The sequence below is a fragment of the Pezoporus wallicus genome, unplaced genomic scaffold, assembly GCF_028554395.1.
Source record: "Pezoporus wallicus isolate ANWC-B61680 ecotype Strahan unplaced genomic scaffold, APGP_CSIRO_Pwel_v1 contig_3181, whole genome shotgun sequence".
In the NCBI taxonomy this organism is placed as follows: domain Eukaryota; kingdom Metazoa; phylum Chordata; class Aves; order Psittaciformes; family Psittacidae; genus Pezoporus; species Pezoporus wallicus.
In genome coordinates this window covers 2,701,020-2,725,475 of record NW_026641700.1, presented here as the reverse complement: position 1 = coordinate 2,725,475, position 24,456 = coordinate 2,701,020, and the positions used below count along the sequence as shown (strand labels likewise).

The following is a 24,456-nucleotide window of genomic DNA, read 5'->3' as shown; positions in this document are numbered from 1 at the left end:
TGAGACTAGAATAGAAGTATAACCAAAAAATAGATGCTGTTCTCTTCAGATTTACTGCGCAAAAATCTGGATAGCTGTTTTGTATTGGTAGTAGGATGCTGAACATTATTTCTTGGCCTTAATCACCTGGTATAAAGGTTTCAAAGGGCTATACTCCTATTGTATAGCCAAGATCAGTATCCACTGACTGCTGACTTATGTTACATGACTCTGCTGGATAACGTTAAAGATTTGCAATTGAAGCTTGGCAATTTTGTTGATGAAAGGCATGAAGGAGTATGATGCAGCTCTCTCTCTCCCAGTTCTAAACTGAAGGAGATTCAGCAGTCAAGTGTAAACACTTTTGCCGTTCTAGTTGGCAAATACAACTTGGTATATACACAGCAAACACATTTGCTGAATATGAAGAAGTCCCGTTTTTTTTAAGACACATCCTTTGAACTTAGTCTGTGTTTTTAACACTGAAATGCTGAAATAGTTAAAATAAAAGCACTCTGAGGACTTGCTTTGCAAGTAATAGCTCCCTTCAAGTTTATGGAGGCCTTTCAAGGTTCATTCTTTAAAATACATTTTGACTTGGCAGGATCACGATCATTACCATTATTTTTGTTGGAGAAGTACTTGAAGGTCCTGCAGTGTTGGTTACTGTACAGATATTCTGAGACCCTGCCAAAAATACTGTACTGTGTAAGTACATGAGATGTGAAAGGGTGAGGGAGGAAAACAGTGTCGTGATGGTATGTCTGCCTGCAGTGAAGCAATGGCCAAATTTGTACTTGGAACTTCATTAGGGTAAGGATATCAGAGCAGAGAGTGTGCTTTACTGCTGCTTGTACTCACAAGGCAGAGGGCAGAGTTCAGCAGGACCCCTCTTCTCCCAGATGTGACGGGACAGAAGCCAGCTGTCCGTATCACTGTCTAACTGACAAGAGTTGTAACAGCAAAAGCACTTTGGCTTTAGAGGCTTCTGCCAACTCAGCTATGCCTGTTGGGGCCTGCACCTTGTCTGAGATAGCTATTGGCAGCAGCAGCCTGTGCCCTAGGCATGGCACTTAAAATGACCTGGTCTGAGACACCTTTTGGGTGACCTTGTGTGCAATTTCCCATTAGTAAGACCTTGCAGACTGGGCTTCGAGCTCCATAACCTCTACTTCTTGCTACTTCTGTTGTGATTTCAGTCATACTCTAGAAATCCTGAGCAGCAGCACATAGCAAAAACCTGTGGGATACTCTTTGAGCTTTTAAAATAACAGGATTTTGAATTGGGCACCCTCAAGCAGAAACCAGGTCATGAAGTTTCATCTTCTGATGTTTCTGTTGAAAGTGGAATGCCCCTTTTCAGGCTAAAAGCAAACCTGAAGACTTGAGAGGTTTTTTTTGGCTATCAGCCCAGATACCACCTTGTTTTTTTAAGGCTGAGATGCTCTTGTAGAGATGAACTATGACTTGATTTTTACTGGCAAAATTGTAATGAAGAATTAAAATAGAATAACTTATATTTAATGTCATGCATTAAGGCAGATGTGTGCAGCAAGCAAGACACAAATAATAAAAAAGAAACCCTCAAATGTGGAAAACGTACTTCATTAAGTATTTCTGAAAATCTTGATAATAGTATCTCAATCTGGAGTTATTGTGGCAGCCCATGTTTTAATCCAGGTATGCTGTGTTCTCTCGAAATAAGAAGCATTCCCTCCTGAACCTCGATGCATACCCAGCTCTATGAGGAAAGACTTTTGATGGTGGTGACTTTTCGTTCTGCATTGATTAACATTTGCACATGGCTTCCCATGAGCCTTTTCCTATGTCTTCCTGCCCTCAGTCCACTCTACCTCCATGCCACCAACTCCTGGGTAGAACAGCGAGCCAGCACAGCAAGTACCTCTACGTGAAATAGTAGCACGACTTCTTTACTTTGTGTTGTTTTCTTTGCAAGGGAGAAAATTAGAGTCTGTGCAAAAGAGAAGACTTACTTTTCCTCTCTATGTTGTCTGTGATCCCCACCTGTTGTATATATGGTAAAAATATCTGGGACTTATAACCCATCAACAGTATGCAGCCAGAGTCATATGTGACCCGGTCAAGCACACACTCGCTGAAGGGTCATGGCCAGGTTACTAAGTCAAGGCTGGCAAGTCTCCACCATAATGTTTTCTTTCTTTTTTTTTTTTCTCTTCTCTCCTTGTCTGTCTTCCAAAGTACAATTTTAAACCAAAACCCAAACGCTCAGAACAATGCAAACTATTTAAGCATGACAAATTCAAAGAAGATTTTTATTAAAAAAAGAAAAAAAAAGTGGATGGGAGAGCTGAGTCAATGATATTTTGGATTTAATTTTATGGTATAGTTTTATGTGGCACATGAAAGAGAGAAATTTGTATTGAAACAATTGAAACCCACTTTTCGAGTTCCTGGCTCTTTCCTGGAAGATGATTAAAAGCAGACTTTTTTTTCCAGACGAGACATAAAAACTAAATGATCTACAGTATATAGTTATTTTTTCAAATGTTTGGAGGCTTATAAATAACTTCTACAATCAAATGCACACATATAAGCAGCAGAGAATCTGGTTCTAATTACTTGTACTTTAGTTGAACTTTGGCGTTTCCTTTGACTTTCTGCCTAATGTATGTGAGCTGCGTGCCTTGCACTCCTGCAGTGAATTCACACATACACACACATACACACACACGCACAAAAATCAGCAAAAAATCCAGACTCTGGTCGGTGCCAACAAAAATGAGGGTTAACAGAATGTTTTGACCAAATGCAGCACTTTGCTATTCACCCTAATTAGCTGAAATTGCTGCTTCCCACCAGGGACCCTGAGCTCAGTATTTGAAATTCCCTTGAGGCTATCCAGGAAATGCCATTTGCTTTACAACTTCTTATTCTTTTAAAACTCAACTGCCCAAAGTATGCATTAACATGCAAGCTTAATCTAAGTTTCTAGCAAAACTCAAGGCATTTCCTAGTGCCTGCCTGCTTCTAGATGGTCACAAAGTAAAATACCTCCTCCGTCTGTCAACACGGTTTAGCTGGCAGTAAATTAGCTCTCACAAAGCATGCTGTGCTTTTAAAGATCTTATCTGCTGCTTTATCTAACCTTTAGAAATATTTCAGACATCTTAGGAATTGTGAAGTGACCGATTGTGTAAGTCCCTGTGTGCTTAAGCTGCATTCAGTTCTTGGGTGACAGCACTGAGGCTCTGTTTTCTCAGGTGAGTAGGGACCCTGAAGTGTCACATCCTGCAGGACAAGACAGCAGGGCATGGAAAGAGGTTGCCGTTTTCTCCCCATCCGCTTTTAATTCTTCCTAAAACCCCTAAGACTTCTTTAAAAATACGTCTTCTGGAAACGTCAGCTACCTGCCCCTATCCTTTCTTTTTTTCCCACGTTGCATGTGCAGGCATGTATAGAAGAAAGCGGGCTCTGCTGTCGTGTGACCCCTAGCCACCGACATGATATAGAAATAACGCTTTATACTTGCTGAGCATGAATTGCTGCAGATGCCTGCACTGCATTTCTGTGCTTCCATGATGGCAGTATATACATTTTCAAATAAAGAGTTAAAAAGTCTAAATCCAAGGAAGAATAGTAAGTTAGAAGCTCGATAAATAGTTGAGCATGTGTAACCTGAGTTCAAGACTTCTCCAGAAAACTGTAAGTTTTGCCTGATCAGAAATTAATGCTCCCAAATCGGGTTTTCTTACCAAAAAAAAAAAAAAAATAAAAAAGATCTAACTCATGATAGTTGTTTGGTTGATGCAAGTATTATATTAAATATATTAAAGCCCTTTCAGTGGCACACACACACACACACACACACACACACATATATATATATAAGGAGTTATCTCTGGTTTACAATGGCTCTTTCTTTTTCAAATTGTCTAGAAAAGAATTCTCTATCAGCACCTTCAGCTCTTCAATTGTTGACTATGTTGTGTGTTTATTAACTGAACTGGTAGCTTAATCTCTATGGTTATCACAAGTTGCTGGAGCTTGGCCGGTGCCTCATGGACCTCTCTGCTACGTATGGTCCATGGCTCAAACACTGCTACAAGCTGGTCCTTGTTTGGCATAAAATCATGAAAGAAGCAGAAGTGTATCAGTATTACCCCTCAAAGATTGCTTTCCCCAAACTGAACTCACAGAAGGATTGCAGGAGTGCAGTTGTTTTATTGAATAACAACCTTGTTTTGCCTGGGGAGCCTAAAACCTGCCTTTCAGATGGACTGGGAGAGTTGAATGAGCTAATACAAAACACATTGTCTTCTGGTATTAGAGTTTTAAAGCTAAAATTTTACCATTCCGTAGGCTGATTGGAAGCTACCGTAATTCATGTATGAGCATGAAATAAGGCGAGGAATGTTTGAGGCCTCTCAAGGGCATTTGATGAATTTAACTTTATTTTTAAGTACTAATAGATTATTGATTCAAGCAGGATGGCTGTGCAAAGATCAGTAACAGAACTCTCTAGCTCTCTTTAATACCAAAAATTACTGTTGAAAAGAAATGATTGTTCTCATCTGTGTTTTCATTAAGAAAAAAATTCATCAAAGCTTTTGTGCAGTAGGAACCTGCAGGTTTGCCAAGGTTCAGTGTATTTAATGCTGAAAAACCTAAGTACAGGTCTAGAATTGTCTTAATGTCTCAATTTATGGAGCTATGTTATTTTACTTTCCTGAGTTTTTTCATTTGGATTTTTTTCACAGCCTCCTTATTGTTAGATGTATAAATAGTTCCTGTTTGAAACATATTTTTTTTTCTTTGCTTAAAATAAGCCTCTAACATGTCACTCGAGCATTTCTTTTCTTCTCAAAGAATATTCATCTTTGAAGTTGCTGCTAGCTTAACCATAGTAAAAAATGGCAGAAAGGGGCCCTTCTCTCACAAGTAATCAGAGGTTGCATTGTGCTCCATGATGCCCTCTGTGAATTCTGCAGCACATGAGTTGACAATGAATCATGAGTTTAATACAAATGTATCATCTTTGTAATCTGAAAAAATCATGGTCAGTAAATCTTGTCTAAGATTCTTCTGTTGAGCAATGTTCTTTAGGGCCTGCTGTAGTAGTCTTGAGATTTAGCTCTGCTGGTAGTGCCTACTATTTCTGGATAGATCTGAGTTCACAGATCCTGTCACTTCTGTATATCTGTTGAAAAGTTAGAGGGATTTATCTGAGAAGCAGCAGACGACTAGGTGAAACATGAAAATGTGTTGTACATCTACCATAAATGTGAGGAATGATGACAGGATATCACAGAAAACTGATGCAGATGTTTGGAAAGATGTAGTTCGCATGTCTTATCTTGCATTGTAGGGCTTTCAAGTCCTTTCCTTGAAAGGGAAAAGTGGCTTTTCATCAGGTTCAAAACAAATGACCATCTAGAAATATTAAGGCAGTAAAGGACTGTGGGGTTGTAGTGTGTAAGTAGCTCTTTCTCAGAGAGGTTTCCTGATGTTACAAATCCTAAGGTTAGTAAGGATGTTTTGCTGGGTTGTGCCGGTTTAAAGAAAAAAAAGACAAATCAGGCAATTTTCACTTCAGGTATTACACTTGGTCCTTTGTCTCTTTACATATGTCCTGATGCATGCTACTATCCTGCTGTGGCAGAATTGCACATTGGAAGCGTTAACTTTTGTAGAAGAAGGCAAGTGATGATATAAGACCTCTCCCAAGATTCGATACCGATTGGAAGGGTACATGCCACAGTTTCCTGATATCCAGCATGCACACATGGGTCCCACACAGTTCAGTAGACTAAAACTAGAAAATCTGTATTTTTGGAGCCTGGTAAGAGGTGCAAGCTCTGTATCTGAAGAGAGCTGAAGCTTTTGTGGTGGTGAGTTGCTGGATCGTGAAAAATGATTGGATACTTTAAGATATACTTTGAGGCTATAGTATGTAGTCCTGTCATTACTTGCCTTGCTTTAGTTCCCCTTAAATTTTGCTAGGAAAGACGAATGTTTATTATAGTTTGATAGTTATAATACAGTAAATAATCAGTTATTTAAAATTCATTCATGAAACATTCAGTTATTTCTTTTTTCTTTTGTAGCAGTTGAAACTCAGAGCACCAGTTCTGAAGAACTTGTTCCAAGCCCTCCTTCACCACTTCCACCCCCTCGTGTTTACAAGCCCTGTTTTGTCTGTCAAGACAAGTCATCCGGATATCACTATGGTGTCAGTGCTTGTGAGGGATGTAAGGTGAGTATCGTCATCTCCCTTTCCTTTTATAGGGCGGTGTTTCATTTTAGAGAGAGGTAGCGCAATGCAGTTTGGTGTGACTTGATTGTCTTCAAAGACCCCTGTACCTTTCTTTCGTGAATTAATTCTGATCCATGAGTAAAGCCAAGTAAGTTACCATCGTGCCTGGAATTACTTTTTCCAAAGTATGTCCTTCAGGGACTTGCATAAGTATTGACTAACATAAGAATGCGATCACAGATGCAGACATAATCAAAGAGTAAAATGAAAATATTTTGAGACTCTTCACTGTCCATCATGTCAGAACTCACACAGCTGTTGGCTGTTCTCAGTCTTTTTCTATGTGCTTGCTCTGTGTATCTAGGGGGTAGAATTTGGGAATAGGATCTGATCATCTGGAAGTTTTTGGCATAGACTCTAACTATCTGACTAAAATCAAATTGGGAATTTGAGCATTAGCAGGTTGGTATTTACAAAATTTAATCTGGCAGACTACAGGGCTGGTACATCTACTAGCTGCTTTCCAATGCTCCGATTGTCAGAAGATGACTTGACTATCCATAGGATTTGGTAGTACAATACACTGTTCTAAAGTAAAGAATATCTAAAAAGATACACAGCAGAGAAGGAATGTCAGCTCAGCCATGTGTGTAGGGCAATAATTAGAGATGTGCATACAGTGAACAGTAAGCATGAAAGAAATAAGGTAGCGCGAAAGATGTTGAGGAAATATATTGTAGGACAGATGCTCTCATATTTAACTTCGTTAGTTATGGCACCTTATTGCAATGTTCTTTAACAGTTAAAATAAGACCTGATTTCCATCCTTCAAATTAAAATAATTGTGGAATGTTTAGTGCAGTGAAGATACTAATGTATGCCAAAAATGTGACAGGTGCTATATCCATATAAAATATTAGGATAAATTAATAAAAGGTGTTTTGCTGGTTTATTTTTGTGAGATGTTATAATATTTTCACATACTGAGCAGTTAGCCATTTTTACTTTATCCTTTGAACCTGCAACTTCTTCCAAGCTAATGGCCTTCTGTAGTGACATAACATATCATAGTGCTGGGTTTGTGTCATTAGGCAAAAAACTATGACTGGAGCCTGGTTTTCCCTGTTTCATAGCTGTAGATACTGAAGTAATGAAAGTAGATATTCAAGTTGACCTTGGTTTTAAAATGTCTTTCTGGTATCAAGGTTATCCTTGGATATCTTGTCTGGGTTGGTTTTTTTTAGATGCCACAAAACCATCAAAATGTAAGTGTCTTTTAGGAAGAACTATGGTAAGAGCATGCTGTAGCTAATTTCATTAAATAGGATCTCTCATCATACTCAGATGCTAACACACAGATGGTGGTGTCATTTGCTCACCCACAAATTCCCTCTAAGCGCAGACGTAATTGCAGACTGTGGCAGAAAGGTCACATGTCCCTAAGACTTCATTATATCTGAAAAATAAGCAAAAATAAGCTGTAGGTCTTTTACTGGCATACTGCAAAGCATTTTCATGCGTGATGAAAGCAAGACTGCACTTGTCAAAATACATGAAGAAACCCATCTTGTAATGTGCTAGCCATTATTCAACAACAACAACAAAATCATCTTCACTTGCTAATTTGCAAGATGGGGTAATTCAGTACTTAGCAATAGCTGCTGTTAAAAGAAAAAGAAATTAAAAATCAGCTACATAGAAAACCTGTCAGTCTAGGGGAAATAATGAGATTTCAAAGCTGTAACTTGGCTGCTTGAGACTGGTGAGATTTGGGTTAGTCGATGCTAGCTCTTCAACAGGTAGAACTTGTTTTTTATGAATCTTTTCTACTGATTGAATCAAATTCCTTTGTGAGTGCTAGAAGCTGGCAAAGAATATGATGAGACCAGTGAGTCAACCAGTGGCACCTGTGGTGGTAAGTCATGTACCACTTCTGCTTTAAGATTTGTCTGAGCTTTCAGGTCAAGATATGGGTGATGGATGGATGACAGCAGACAGCAGTACATGGCCACATCACCAGAGACTGCCTCAGAAACCCCTACTCTTCCAGTTTCTGCTCTTTCTCTGAAGAATGTTACCCTTTTCACTTAAGCCCTTTTGGACTGTTGGTTTTATTTTTGTTTTCCTTCATCTTTGCTCTATACTTGTTTTCATACAAGCATTTCTTGGTACTGTACCATAAGAAAGCTGCCACCTTGTACTTGTTTCTAGCCATCCAGGCTTCGGCCTGTACTCAAGCTTACCTTCACCCTTGGTTCCCAATATCAGTTCTTGATGCTTCTCTTTCTCTCCAGCCTTCTTAATGCAAAAATCTATTCAGTTGCTTTTCATCTTTCAATAAGTACTGTGTATTGGGCAGTGCTGCTGGGGAAGCCTTTTCTCATTTGGATCTCTGCCTTTCAGCTGGTTAACGCAGGTTTATTAGAGAGTCTATATTTCACTAAAAGCTTCTGCTTAGTGCGGAGATGGAGTTACATGCTGATTCTCTGGTGAATAAGCAAGCTATAATAAAGAAGAATTCATGTTACAGATTTTAATCTAGTTAGGGAACACAAATGAATTTCTCCTTTACCTCAACACATATCTCCATGCAATTTCATAGGGCTTTATTTTCTTTAAGATTTGGAGTTTTACTGAAGCTGACCAGCAGGTTCAAAAGTTGTAGGGATGGAGAGAGGCAACCTCGCTTATGGACTCCTGGGTCGCACAAAGCCCATTTTATAAGAAGCTAGACTAAAATGTCAACCAAATCTGTTAATTCTCCTTTTTTTTTTAAATTTTTTGCCTCTGACCTTGTTGCCATTTTCTTTTTCCTCACTCCTGTTTCCAGTGTTACTTTCTTACATGATTTTATGTCTCTGTTCTGTGACATTAAGCCTTAAACTCACTCCTTTTTCCTCCTGCATTGCATCTCTGCTATGAGGTCCTTTCCTCAAGTCTTTTCCTTTTTTCTTTCTGACTCAGCTTCTGGCAGTCTTGTTTCTCAAGGGAAACACAAATGAAAAGCTCTGCTCATATCATATTTATCTAATTAGGGCCCCATTCCTCTTGTTTTTCTGTGTTGGTTTTTCCTTGGTTTTCTTCTAATTCTTTCTGTTTTCTTCTCCTTTGCCTTTCTCCTTTGAGCTCCAGTGGATCTGCTGTCACAGTCATTAGCAGTCTCCATCTAGTGCAAAGAGACAGCTTACTGTCCTCCAGGTTTTGGATTGATCATAGAATTGTTTGGGTTGGAAGGGACCTTCAAAGCTCATCTAGTCCAAACCCCCTGCAGTGGGCAGGGACATCTTCAACTAGATCAGGTTGCCCAGAACCACATCCAGCCTGCCCTTGAATGTCTCCAGGGATGGAGCATCCACCACCTCTCTGGGCAACCCATTCCAGTATTTTACCACCCTCATTGTAAAGAATTTTTTCCTCACATCCAGCCTGAATCTCCTGTAGTCTAATACCACCACCCCTTGTCCTGTCACAGCAGGCCCTGATAAAAAGTCTTTCCCCATCTTTGTTATAGGCCCCTTTTTAAGAACTGAAAGGCTGCAGTAAGGTCTTCCCAGAGTCTTAGCTTCTCCAGGCTGAACGATCTCAGCTCTCCCAGCCATTCATCATAGGAGAGGTGCTCTAGCAGATTTTCTTTTTCCTGGCTCTCAGGGCTTTTTAGATTCTCCTCCTGCTTTGCTTAGATTTACGCAATGTTTCCTTAAATGGCTCTTTATCCACTTGCTTATGCTGTTCCCTGAGGTTCGGTTTGGTTCTTTGCTTTTCTATCTCAAAAGCATCAGCTACTGACGTATTTTATGGTAGACTGATGGGGAAGGTTGTAGCAATATTCTGCTTATTATTAATGGATACCCTTCTAGCCAGGAGCCCTTGGAGAGCTGTGGATGGCGATTATGTCCTTCTGATGCTCAGTTTGGGAACCACTGCACTGGAAATTTTATCTTCCTTCAATTGCCATCAACCCATGGATGAGTTCCTAAGTTACCCCATCTCTGACTTCTCCCCTGCCATCTTTCCCTGGTGTGCCCTTGTGCTCACCTCACTGTTACCTTGGGCACAGGGTTCATGAAGACAGAACTTTCCATTGTCTCTCTTTGTGACATCATCAACTGTAACCTTGTGGCATGCAATTTTTTCAGACTTTGTGCCACAATGACATAATTTCATAGAATCATAGAACAGTTAGGGTTGGAAAGGACCTCAAGTTCATCTAGTTCCAGCCCCTCTGCAATGGGCAGGGACAGCTCACATTAAACCATGTCACCCAAGGCTCTGTCCAACCTGGCCTTGAACCCTGACGGGGATGGAGCATTTACCACTTCTGGGCTGCAGTGTTGTAGTTCACACAGTTTGTTGTCCTTTTTCCTGCAGAATCTGCCTTTGTCTGCTTTCATTGACAAGTCGTTGCTGCGTTCATGTTGCATGGTGATTACGTTGGTCCTTCCTTCATCTTTTTCCACTTGCCATCCTTGGACCTTATTCTTTCTGGTACCTGGTAACAACCTCCTAGCCTCCTTTGCCAAACGCTTTTTCTGTATTCTAAGTGCCCTTTTTTTAAGTGATCCTTCTCTCTTATTCATTACCGGTCTTCAGTACTGTGCCCACTAGAAAGTCTGTTTGTGGCTTGTTTTGATATACTAGGCTTAAAGTTTTTAGGGACAGGAGTATTTCATAATGTGCACTTATGAACCACAACATGTGGTTGGGAACTGTATAAATAGTTTCAAGCGGTCTTGTTCTCTAATTCTAGTATGTGCATGCTGAAAATTTTGTGATTCTAGATTTAAGTACCTGACTTCTTGCTTTCCAAATTTGAAATATCAGAGCTTTCAGAAAGCTGAGAAAAGGTTGAGCTTTTTCTCAATTTTTTCTCAATTTTTTCTCTTATTTGGTCAGCCAGATTCATCAGACAGGATTTTTTTTCTTTTTTTTTTGGGGGGGGTGTGTGTTTTAAACTGGTTTTAAAAAGGAAAATCATGACTTTGTGTTTATTTCTGGGTGTATGCTGCAAAAGACTGATGTGCCTCATAGCCAGTCAGTGGCTTTGTGTGTTAGAATCTCAAAACCAAACTGATCCTCACAGTGCACTTGTATTTTGTAAGAGAAATTCCAAAGCCAGTCCATCTTTTCATATGTAAAATACCATACATTGACTGTATTCAACTTACTTATTTGCAACTTTCCATTTTGTAGACTGACATTTCAGAGGCAGGTTTTGGACTGTACTTGTGTGTTTCATGACCTCAGTTAAAGATCTTTTTTGGGGGGCTCTCCGGGTGTTGCTGGATAGCACTCAAATTCCATACAAAAGGAGCAACTTGAGTTTATACAGCTGGTACAAGTGGCTATGGGATGGCTGTCACTGAAAGCTCAGCTCTTTGGTCCTGACTTGACTCTTCATTGTAGCCAGGTTTGCAGAAAGGAGACTGAGAGTCGTGGGCTGGATTCCCCACATAGTGCAATCATTGTGTAGCCAAGGAGGAGAAGCTGGGTTCTGACAGCTTCAGCTCTCTCTGAAAGCCTTGTCTCTTGTTCTAGATGTTTAAAAGATGGCATTCCTCTGCTGGCAATCCTGCCCAGATTCCTGACTTGAATTCAGTGGGTTCAAAGATGCCTAAGTGATTTCAGAAGAGAAAAGCACACAGCACATAAGAGGATAGGATAGGTTTATGGTCCAGCAGTTTTGTCTGAATGATCAAGGTGCCTCTCTGCCTGTTATTGATGCTAACAGACAAAAATGTAGGTAAGTCTACTTCAATGCTAAGTGATCCCAAGTTGGCTTTTATCATAAAAGAAAAGTAGCTTTCCTTCCATCAGAGTTTTCATATAAAATCACATCTAATATGGGGCCATTATATTAAAGGGATAGCCATATTTATTATATTTTCATAGGTCTTCAGCTGTGAAAATACGTCTATTTGTTTGACACCTTCCTGTCTCAAATATTTTCTTTCTTTTTTCTTGTTGTAAAGACTTTAAGCAGTATGGAAAATAGACATTGATATAAACCCTGAAATTCAGACCTGTAATTCTGTTGGACTGACTCACACACAAAAAAAAAAAGATAAACACATGGGAGAAGAAGAAAAAGATAAATAAAGGAGAAAAAGAAAAAAAAATTAAATGGGTTTGTCCAAATTTGCTGATCTACATGGATATTCAGCTTGGGAGAAAAGCTGCCGTGAGGTTACAGTTGGTGATGTCACAAAGAGAGACAGTGGGAAGTTCTGTCTTCGTGAGCTCTGTGCCCAAGGTGACAGTGAGGCGAGCAAGAGGACACACCAGGGAAAGATGGCAGGGGGGAAGTCAGAGATGGGGTAACTTAGGAAGTCATCCATGGGTTGGTGGCAAATGAGGGAAGATAAATCTGCTTTTACAGCTTTATCTTACTTGCTTACGCATGCAGTGGGAGGCAGTCCGACCACTCAACTTTGGGCCCAAGATTAGTTGCCTAAGTTTGAAGACTGGGCTCTGCGCAGTCAGTGGAGAGGAAGGAGCTCTTCTGATGGCTGATTCAGAACATGTAAACTAGGTCCACGCTGGGTCATTGGGTTAGGTGCCTAAATCCCAACTGTGTTAATATTCACCATGATATCTCACATGATTATGCCCATCAGGACAGAGTGTTGGGATTCCCCTACTGCAGGCCATGAATTTGTGATCAGCATTGGATTTACAAAATGTTACTGACAGAGAGTGGAACTGGGTATTATTTTATTTATTTAAAGTTTGCTGGCAAGGATATTATGCTTTGGTCTGCAAGAAATGTTGATGAGTGGCCTAAACTATTTTAGGGATTCTCATAGCAAAGTTCCCTTTATGGAGCAGTGTTCTTCAGGACAGATGCCTTTTTGGTTTAATGCCTCTTACATCATATGATGACAGATTTGCATTTTCTTAGGCAGTTCTGGGATTATAGAAAGATCTTAAGCAGCAGCTCTTTTTGATAACACCGCTCCTGCACGTTAGCTTCTAGCTATAATGTAATGATATTTCAGCCTGCATTTATGCCCCTTTAGTGGGACTTAAGGAGCCAGACATAGAATATTCTCAGTTACTTAACACTAAATAAATAAAGCAAACTTCATAAAACCAACTAATTCCGTATATTTGTTTGGCTTTGTTTTCCTGGTATGTTTTGATCACCTACAACTGAAACAAGAAACGTGAAGTCAAAAATATGTGCACAACATGATTTATATCAGGGAAAGAAATAATATTTGCAGCAATGCAATTGTAAAATCTTCTATTGGTTCAAAGAAAACTACAGATCAGCTTGAATGATCAAACTGTATTTGTCTCCATTTAATCTGTATTAGTGACAGTGTCAGCAGTAGAGATGCATGCTGTCGTTCTTGCACAGCTATGAAAAATTCCTCAAATCATGGAAAATTGCTCCTAGTTTCAGCTAAATCAACAGTCGTTTTTTAGAAAGCGAAAAATGTATTTTTAGATACATTTCTGCATACTATTAATATCATCTAGTCTTAAACCGTAGGTGCTTTGCAGTGTTAAAAACGTTCAGCGCCATTCCTTTGCAGGAAGCAAAACCTGGAATTTTTATGTATTTTGTACTATCAGAGGAGACCTGATTGTTTTAATGCTGGTTTTGATATTTTGGTTTGTGAAATAACAAAGCTGGGAGAGGCAGGTGTCCTGTGAAAAGCTGGTATCTGTTTCCGTAAGTTCTTCATTAATGTTTCTCTTCGTTTGGAAGATAAAACTGTTGCCAGACACTGAATTTATTTCAAATTTTTGAAGGATGGGGAAGCATATATTTTTTGGAAACACAGCAAGAGCAAGTAAACATGCTGAAATAGATGAGATCAGACCAAAATGTTGTCTTGCCATATATTTTAAAATATCTCTCTCAGTTGTCCGAATAACATGAATGAAGAAAAAGATGAATCACTAACCATGACAGGTAACAAAAATAAAACTTGTGTTATGTGTTTGAATGCCGTGTTTGATTTCCAGTGCTTTGGGCCCAAGTTGTAGATTATACCTCTGCTGCTCCCTTCTACTGGGCTTTAGGAGCAGAGACAGACAAAGAGCAGCAGTGTCTATAGGGGGGTATAGCAAAAACAGCCACAGCTAATATTCCTCTTATCCTGCCTGTTGCCCTCTGTCATAAACCAGGGGTTCCTCTTCAGCTGTAAAAACAGTTGTTTTTACTAAATACTTTTTTTTTTTCCTAGCAGTGATGCCAGTACTACAGAAACACAGAGACTATCCCAGATTACTTTCTAACTGTGCTAACCACAGCACTTCAGTTATTTGTGAGCACAAGTGCTAATGTCCTGTGGAAACAGGAACTGGAAATGACTGTTTTTTTGCATGAACTGTCAAATAACATATGACATAGCATATAATTGATTGGCTAAAATCTTGCACTCCCTTCCTGTGCAGTATTCCCAATACATTCAGTGAAGGCTTTCACAAAAAAGAACCATCAGACTCTTAAACTATGGTGCATCAATGACCAGCCACATTCTGGGGCACTGCTTTGCTTTGCTGTGTACCTGAAAGGTTTCTGCTGTACCAGCTAGTGCTGGTCATCTCCTGTGGATAGGTTGGATGCAGCCATCCTGTTTCAGAGGCTGAAGGAGTTAACTAAGGTAGATATGGTACATCAGCCAGCCACAGTGCTCATGACTATTCCCAAGAGCATTTCCTAATATAGATGTAACTTCATGCCTGCTGACTTTGTCTATCTTTTCAGGGTCTTTGGCCAACAAGAAGACTGTAACAGCTAGCTTTTTCAGTATTATTATTATTATTAAACTAAAATTGCTGAGTCTTACTCTTCTGGTAGTATCTGACTCTCTCTGTACCTGAGAATACACACTGTAAAAAACCCCTTCAAATTTACATGTTTATATACCTGTTGTTATTGGAGTTGAATCACGGTTTCTCACAGCAACGTAGGTGTGAGAAATGTCCTTGCAGATGTGTTTGTCACATTTCTATCCAACTTTCACTAGCTTATTAGCAGAAGGCTGTGAGAGCTGAGGTTCACACCAGATCAGTAACATGTGCAAGGCTTGCAACAGCTTCAACAGAATTAAGTAAATTTTATGTACATGTCAAACTGCTGTCTGCAAATCACATCATGACTTGCCGACCAGAGATGCCAGAAGTAGGTGGGCTGCGATTGAAGCTGGTACACTTGCCCACTGAGAAGTCCCCTGGTATGCATGCACTGGATGTGGAGGGTAGTTTTATTTTCCTCTAAGTAGGTTCTAATGGATTTTACTTTTTAAATTTTATTCACAAGGGGGGGGAGAACCTTTTATTTTGTTCTCACTTTGTCAATCTATTTCATAGCTCTCTATTAGTTTAAGGACCATATGTGTCCTATAATTATAGATGTGGATTACAGGCTGTCCTATGCACACCCAGAAAGTTGTTACAGTGCAAGAAAAAATGCAGCTTTCCACCATCTTTAATACAATATTGGAAGATCTTTAGAAGTATTTTTTGCAGAGGCAACTCAGCAAATAAGGCAATATGGATATCTGAGCAAATATCTGAGATTTTATAGTAGCAGTAATAGCCTTTTTTTTTTATAATATGCCATATTTATGCTTACTGAACAGTATATAAAATTAGAATGAACTAGCTTTCTAATTTCATTTTCTAATTCTGGAACTTCTTAAAAAGAAACTGGTTAATGAGACATTGATAAAGAAGGCTATAGAAGCAATTGAGCTGTTGAATTCAGATTTAGGATAGCTTGCTGGAGCCCTCAAGAAAGTGAAGTGTTTTCGCTGGGAGAAAGAGGGAGAGTAGAATAGTTTGCTGAGTGTGGTTCTGGCCGAGTGTGTTGACTTTGCTGCTGGCAAGATGGTTGGGTTCACTGTTCTGCTTGCTTTAGGCATCTTTTTAAATTGTAGCCTGTGTTCTATTTAACAAGTACTTAAAGATTTTCTGCTTGGCACGTCTTAGAAAAGTAAATGCAAAATGATGGTATTTCATAAGTGTACAAGATGGAATTGCCCATTATCTAATTCTGTTCACTTACATGTTAAGTGGATATTCAGCTGTTTGCTACTTATTTTGGATTAGATTTTGAAAGATAGATCTATCTATATTTTCTGGTTATTGTAAACTATCACCTAGGTCATAAGCAGTCAGCCTCCCAGTTTGCAGAAAATACTTTGATTGGCCTTGGAAAGTGTCCTTCCATTGCTCTCTGCACTTACTGTCTGACCTGCTAATGGAAACAGAGGTTCTTTATAATCCCAAATGAAGTGTTCCTTTGAGCAAATTTCCTAAAGGGATATTTTCTAGCATCTTCTGGGAATGGAGTGCAATTGAATTTGCAGCACGGATCCCAGAGCTGTTCAGCTTTGCAGAGCTGCTCTTTGTGAAATTTCAATCCTGTGCTATAGCAGGAAAGACAATTAGATGTAATTTTCCAAGATTTGGTATTTCCAATAGAGTCAGTATACATTCATCTTTTTCTTCCCCCTATAAAACAAAACAAAAGCTTTACTAAATAGCTCTTCCATATTTGACTAGCCATTCCAAAAATAAGAAACTGCCAAAATTGAAGTTATACCCATGTGTTTATCTTCCCTTCTTTGTATCTGGATTTTAATATAGTCTTTAACTATGGATACATTGTTTCTTAAGTTACGTATAAAAGACATGCATACTGTGTCCTTCTTTCTACTTTATATTATTCTGATTATTTCAGAGGAATTCCAATATACAAAAGACACTTCTAGGCGTGCTGTCTGAGCAGCTCAGTACTCCGCTTACAAAAGCTTATAATGTTGAAGAAGCAATGCATCCAATTCTGTAATTGCTAGTTTTGGTATATTGGTATAGTAATTCTTTAATTGGTATACTGCTATAGCTGGTCTGCCAAATATTCATGGTCACTATCTGTGAATTGTTCTTCCCTTTGACAATATGCAGGAGTCCCCACAATTTCCACAGCTCAATTCAGAAGACAGCTAAGAAGTAGAAACACATTTTTGTGTATAAAGTCCCTTACAGTTTCATATTGCTATGCTGAAAATTTCTCATTTAATATATTTTAATGGGAAAAGTTACTATGCAATAAAAAATGTATTGTAATACCCAGGTTTAAAGGGGAAAATTTATTCCGGATCCCCTGACTAGAATAATGGATACATAAATTACAAGGTGAGACAGCAGTTGCAAGTAGTGCTAAAAAAAAGTAGATTTGATTGGTTGTAAATGCAGTCGGCAACGTCACTATAGCTATAGTGAACCTCAGCGACTGCTGGGGACCCTTCCAGCACTGGAAGGGAGAGCCAGCAGCCCTGAGCCACAGCACATGAGCAGGGGCAGCCGTTGCCTGGTGGCAGGGAAACTGATCAAATCCTTACAGAGCAAGTTTGTTCTTGTTTCAAAGTCTCTTTAAAAGTGACAATTTAATGGGAGCCATTACTGTCAGCTGTGGCCGGTTCCCTCTCCCTCCTCCCAGGCACTTACCAGGGAAAGCAGATTTATAGCATGGTGCAGCCACTCCAATGGGCTACTGTTCACTCCTCCTGCGAGTGTCTTGGCTGGCTGCTCTCCAGATGAACCTTCCTAACAGGGAAGAGGGCTTCCCTGTCTCTGGAGTGTTTGACTTGCTTTGGAGTCCTGTGCACCCATAATAAATGTATAAGTATTTTGGGTCCTTGCTTCAGAGTGCACTGTGATCCTTGTGTGCTTTCTGCTGGTCCAGAACAGTGGCACTGCCACGGATTTAGACAATTTAAGCAGCACATTTCAGAGATAACTGTGCAGCCCATCATTTTTTAAATGAATGAGCACTACCAATTTTTTACTTTTTTAATTCTTTTTTTGGATCAGGGGATCAAGGCATTGTTCAGACGCTGCTACAAATGGTCTTAACTGATAACACATTTGTCCATAGTGGTGCACAGCAACTGCTACGTCTATAGAAACAAAAGTGAAAACTATGTATTTTTTTGAAAGGAAAGAAGAAAGTGGAGTGCTATGTGAACAAGAGAGGTGCATGTGCAGCACCCAGGAGCCAAATGGATGAGCTAACTAAAAAGACCTTTTATCTTATCCCAAGTCCATGTGATTTTTGTAAACTGAAAGAATGATTGTCTTGTGATTATATGAGCTCTGTGCTTGAATCTGGCCATTGATTAAAGTCTGGCAGGGGAGGGAGAAAACATCTTGCTAAGTTTTTCCTGTTTTAGATTAATAGTCCCAGTTCATTCACTCATCTCTGAAAGGTCATGTTTTCTCATTGTCAAAGTTGCCCAGTCACAGACTCTCCCCTGCTTCCCTACTGCTTGGTTGAATGAATAGTGATGCCCAGCAGCGGTCAGGGTGGAGGCAGCACTGCATTTGTCCTGTAAGCTGTGATGCTTTTTCAGCATCTCAGTGTGATTTGTGTTGGTGTTTGGAATGAGTTACATACCTCCAATTAATGTAACCTAAAGAGCCCTTATTGCTTGGAGGAACTAGTCAGTTGATTCCTCTGGCTCTGTTTGTGCAGTTGCTAATCTCTTTCACTGGCACAGGCTGGATTTCATCCACCTTCCTCAGCCTGCATTTCCATGTTGTTGAGACCATTTTAACCGTGTGTACTGTGACTGTGTACAGGAACCAGGCAGAGGAGAATAGCCACCATCTCACTCTAAAAAATGGTGGGGTTGCCAAGCTGGTCCAGCTCCAACTCATCCCTCTGCTGTCGCCTTTGGTAATGAGTTTCAAATGCAGTGTGGAAAGGTAATTTTCTTTGACTGCTGCCAGTACTAGAGAGCCAGACTTGCATGTTTCTGGGTGTTTACTTAAACTCTGTTTTCTAGTCTCCAGGCATCCAAGGTTTTAGTGGGTAATTCTGTGTTAACAGAGGTTGTCACTGAATGTGAGGGAATGAGGGCGTAGCATAAAGTACTAAGTACAAGACATCACTTGCCAGATTTCAAGATATCTGATACAACATACTTGTTTAGACATCAACTGTCAAAACTAAGAGAAAAGAAAAAATAATGTGAGGATATAATTAACGTATGTTGATGAGTCATTCACATAGATGCCTGAAAAATGTACCAGAAAGCATAATGCTCAAGACATCTGTTTTATTTTTGGCATGTTTATGTCAGTGTTATTTCTTCTGAATATTTTTGGGCTGCTTTCTGCATTCTTTTCAGATGTCACTTCATCCCTTCTCAGAAACTTCTCTGCTGCAGATTTGGGCACATTTCAAAACTCTCCTAGGTTGGGCAAAAAGCATAGAAACATGCTGGGTCTTGAAGACAAGCGGGAGCCATACTGCAGCATGCACAGAGCCAGCTCTTCACCAGCAATCACAGGCACCCACTGGGCTGGCCAGGCTCAGGCTGGGGTGCTGCATTAGCTCTGGGTGGGTTGGGGAGAGAGCAAGGGAACATCTGGCTATGCATGCAGACTGTGCGAATCTCTCTGCTAGAGCAAGGGGAATTGCGCTTGAGGGATATATAAATATTTGTGGCATAGTTTGCATTATTTTGGCTGAGCTGTAAACATTTGATTGAGTGGGTTAGAAGCTAGCTCCGCTGTAAATGCAGACAATGCTGAAATGCAGGGATTTTTTTGTATTGCCTGACAAAGCTCCTGTGCCTCTTCTGAGAAATAACTGGTACCAAATATGTGCAGGAACTCTTCAAGCCTTTGCGGTGGAGGCTGGGAGGGGAGGAGGAAGAGGAGCATGCAAAGCCTGCCAGTGCAGAGAATTTCCTTGGAGCACGCACATACTTTCTTTCCATCTTGTAGGTCTGCGTCTGAGCTTGCCCTTTTCTCTTCACATGTTTCCATCTCTGCCAGCAGCTAAATGGAGAGGCTAATTTGAGGGACTACTACAAGTAATTGCAGCATAGTAATTACATATCCAACATGAGTCTCTTCCTTGTCCTGCCTGCTCCAGGAATCTGCATGTCACTGCATGTGGGTGTAGCTTGGTGGGGATTTTCTGTTTGTTTTTACTAGGAGGTCTACTTCTTTCTATGTCTGGTAGAATTGTGACATTGTTTTTGGAAGCTGGTCCCCTTGAAAACCCAGTGGATAAAACCATCGACTGAAATGATGAGCATAAACCAAAATCAGCCATACATTTGGGGGATAACAGTTTGGAAAGGCTTTCTTGATACTGTGCCGCCATGCAAGAGAACAGCTACATAAATGGTTTGGAAAAGTGTCATTCTTTACGAAGAAATACTGCACTTAATTAATTCTTGCTTCTGGGAGGTCAACCTGGGGCACTCATTATTGTCTTAATTGGTGGTATAAATCCTGAGGCACTGGAGGGGAAGCAAAAAAAACGATGAGCAGTTAACAACATACAGCCCTTTGGATAAGTGCTGGCCAGTTGTACGACCATCCCAGTGACAGTTTACGGTTTTATTGGGTTATCGGTCTGGTCCTCTACAAATTAGGTTAAAGGAAATTGATTTGCATAAACAAAAATATAAGAAAATAGCAAAATGCAATAATTCATTCCTGAGTTCTCCATTAAACTGTTCGAAATAACTCAGTGCACTGCAACTCAGAAAAGCGTTTCTCTGATCTCCTGTTATTCGTATTAAATTATATTCATTACTCTTCCCATCTGGAGTTTGCTAGCAGGCCAAAAATCATCCTACAGATGTTACTGACAGGAAGTTAACTATAATTTTTTAATTATATACACTTCATCTCCTTTTTTTTAATTTGAAGAAAGCAGATGGAAGTGCACACCAGTGCCTTTCTTTCTGTTTAAATTACTAAAGTGGAGAAGCAGAAAATCTCAGCCGTTCCTTCCCCTCACATATTGTTTCAGGGTGATGACTGTTCTGCCTGGCGACTTTGACATATTTGCTAAAAAGGTCAGAAGTTCAGTGAAAATTGAAATTGTGGAGAAATCTACACATGGTCTTAGGGATGCTGCGGTACCTTTGTTGGAGAAGTCCAGTTGCTGCAGATTTGTACCTGATTGAACACATCTCCCCTTTTTTGTCAGTAGCTGCCTCTTTGCCACCCAACAGTTTTGATTCTTTTGGGCATATTTTTAACATTAAGCCAAGGTTTGCATAATCAGATTATGTGTTGGTGTAGGGCACCATGGAAAATGAGGTTTGTTTCCAGCCTTACCAGTGGCTAATGTCTAATTGGCATTAGTAACACCATGAATAATTTCCTTCAAAATTGGTCAGGGTTTTTCCTGCCCTCTGAGGCTTGCAATACCTTTTACTTTAGAAGCTATTAGGATTTATCAGGCATGGCCTCCTCTGTCTTTGCTGGGGAATTTTTTGCAGTAATGGATGAGGATGAGGGTCCTTCATGAAAAAGATCCTGAAACCTTTCAAACTTGTCCATTTGTGTAAAAATAATGAAAAGGAAATAAGCCTTTTTTCCCTCATAGTGGGTTGCTTTTAGGTCCGCAGGTCTGGATTCCCATATGCAAAACATGAGATAACACCTGCTTGTTTTTATGAAGTGTTTCAAGTTCTGTCAATTTAAAAAAAAAATTTAAAAATGGTTTTAATGGAAGGTTATGGCTGCTCTTCATCTGCAGAATAGATAGCTAGATGGGATAAAATGTGGATGGTGAGCAGAGTTTCTGCTGGAAATAACAGCAGCAGACAACCCTCAAACACTTCTCAGGGTGGGCTGGTGCCCCTCTGCTGCCAGGCATCTCTAGGTGCTCTCTACAAGCTATTGACATTTAACAACATTTATTCATGTGTTTTTGCAAAGATCTGCCTGTCCTGCCCTGATACACATCATCAGCACAATTTCCTTGCTTCCTGGCAGTGAGCCTTTCTCTACTTATTGTTGTAGCTGCTTCCATTTTGTGCCAGCGGTGGTTTCCAGCCACAGTGTCAGACAATTAATTTGTTTATTCTGCAAGAAGTAACTTCCAAAGCATGATAGACAGTGCAGACATCCTGGAAGAGTCCTGTGCATCTGGGAATACACTCATTTTGGCTTCCTTTTAGATAGCTGCTTTGGCAGCTTGCATTACTTGTGGTGTCTCATGTTCTCACTGCAGCCATTTTACAGTGTCTTTTGGACTATACGGAATCAGCTAACACTGTGTGTTGGGGGGTTTAGGTCTTTTGTGAGCCTTTCTATGCAACTCTAGTTATGGGATTGCATGTTATCAAGGTCTTTCAGAGCAACTGTTCCTGGTTAACAACTAAAAATTGTGTGTCTCTGCCCTAACCTGACCACTGATCCTACCAGGATTTTGTGAGGAAGGGTTTTTTTGTTCATTGGCTGCTGTTACCTGTAATAAACACACTGCAAACCGCATTCACTTTATGAACATACCTGGCCAATTCCCTGGACACAGAGCAAAGTAGTTTTGTGCAGATCTCATTGCTGAGAGAGACCTTAAATGTCTCTGTTGATGCTCCAGAGAGAGTAGGAGTGGGGGACTTTACTTTGCCTAAGTGCATTTTACAGGGTTAGCAAGGATACAGGGTAGCTTGAATGATTAAAATAAATAGATTGAAAAGAGGCTATGCATCACAAACAGGTTTATTTTGTAAAACAGGTACGTATTTACACAGCTGCTATTTCAGAATAAAGCCAGTGGAAGAGGTTTCAGGTAGGTTATGGGCTGGATGTTCTTTTCAGTTGTTACTGGTTTTTATCTTCCCCTTCAGAGCTCTGCCAGTCAGAGTTTGTAAGTGACTGATAAACTGTACGATAGAAAAGTCCTTCCTACACATTTGTTTCTTTTACGATAAAGCAGCAACACACTCAGAAGCTTAGTTTGCAGATTTACCAACAAATGGCCTCTAAATCTGCAGGAGTCATAGCTGGCTGCCTGTATTTGCGGGCAATCAAAGCTGAACCAGATGAAATAAGCAGGCTGTTGAAACAGATTGAGCTCACTCACAATAGCCCTTCTCTGCTGATTACCGTGCCCCTGGCTTGCAGCTCAAGTTTGCAGCTCATAAGCTCACCACATCTGCAAATAAGATCTGGCATGCCCAATGCTGGCAAAATGTTTTTAAGACGTTGCTGAGATCAAATGCTCCATCTCTTCACGCGGTGCGGGTAACCTGAACTCTTAATCATCTGACTTGCCGAAATCAACCGGACAGTGAAGGGCAGTGGGTTGTATCCCTTTCAGATGCATAATGGTAGCAGTTCATGCTAACAATTCTTAAGACTTCATAAGGTTAAACACTTCACATTATTTTGAGGGCTCATCCTTAATGACCTCCTTTGTATTCAGATAGCCAGTGGCATATTGGCATTCAAAATATCACTGAAATAGTGTTCTCTGTGGGCACCACTGTTGTGTGCAGAGCTCTCTAATTTTGGCAGGCAAATACAAAGAAAGTGAGCTGTGAGTGGGTTGAGGTGGGTTTTTTTATGACATTGTTTGAAGTTAGAGTGACTAGATAGGTTATTTAGGTCTAAGCAACAGACCTAGTAAACTGGGTTTATTTGCTGCTTGATACATATGGTTTCACGTATCACTCTGCATTCAGTGTGGCAGATAAGATAGCAACACAATTAAAAGTGAAAAATAATCTGCCTGCTCTGCCAGTGGTGGATGCTCAGAGAACACACGCTGATACAATAGATTTCTGAATAATTTATACTCAGCATTTTTTCCTTGCACTCGGTAAATGAGGACGCCTAATGTGGCATGGTCAGAGTGATACTCTATCTGTCATCCATTAAGATAACAAGATTGGTGGGCCTGGGAGGAGCGCAGCATGGTGCACAGAAAAGATGAGATTAAAAATTGAAATGTTTGTCCAAAATGCTGTGTACAAAGGGTGTCAAAAGAAGCAGGCAGCTATGAGGAACAGAATTAATGCGAAAGTGTGATTTCTGCAAAGCTTTGTTTGTCTTTGCTAAAATAAAAACATAAGATCCATATTCCTTTCAAAAGTTGTGGATAAAAGGAATGTTAGAACAAATCACTGTTCCTGACAGACCTTCAGTTGCTTCCTCTACTTTAAATTCAAGTACTTTGTAAGTGCTATTGAAAACAATTATGTATGGCAGTGATGCTTTATGTCTCATAGATTTTTTTTTTAAATATATATATTCATAAGGCATTTTAGATTACAGAGAACTATTTGTGCTTGGTTTTGGCACAGCAGTGTCTCATCTCCCATCACAGGATGTTAATTTGGGCAGGATGCTAAAAATATTTGCATTAAAAATTGTTCATGTAAATATTCAGCCAAATTCCTTTCCAGGTGAATGTATTACAGTAAGTAGGAGCTTGTTTTCCAAGAGCCAGTAGGTGCTAGAAG

At 39.9% G+C, this 24,456-nt stretch overlaps 1 protein-coding gene across 10 annotated transcripts in view; it reads left to right on the top strand.

Moving 5' to 3' along the window:
- RARB (retinoic acid receptor beta) overlaps positions 1–24,456 on the top strand; it is a 325,319-nt gene that overhangs the window by 247,083 nt on the left and 53,780 nt on the right. For 7 of the 10 annotated variants that reach the window (XM_057424971.1, XM_057424972.1, XM_057424974.1 and 4 more), the window contains one exon: positions 6,066–6,214. In XM_057424971.1, coding sequence (XP_057280954.1) covers positions 6,066–6,214 — 149 coding nt within the window. Of the gene's footprint in view, positions 1–6,065; positions 6,215–14,118; positions 14,136–24,456 lie in introns of those variants that run through there. The other 3 variants (XM_057424975.1, XM_057424977.1, XM_057424981.1) reach the window with 2 other exon arrangements.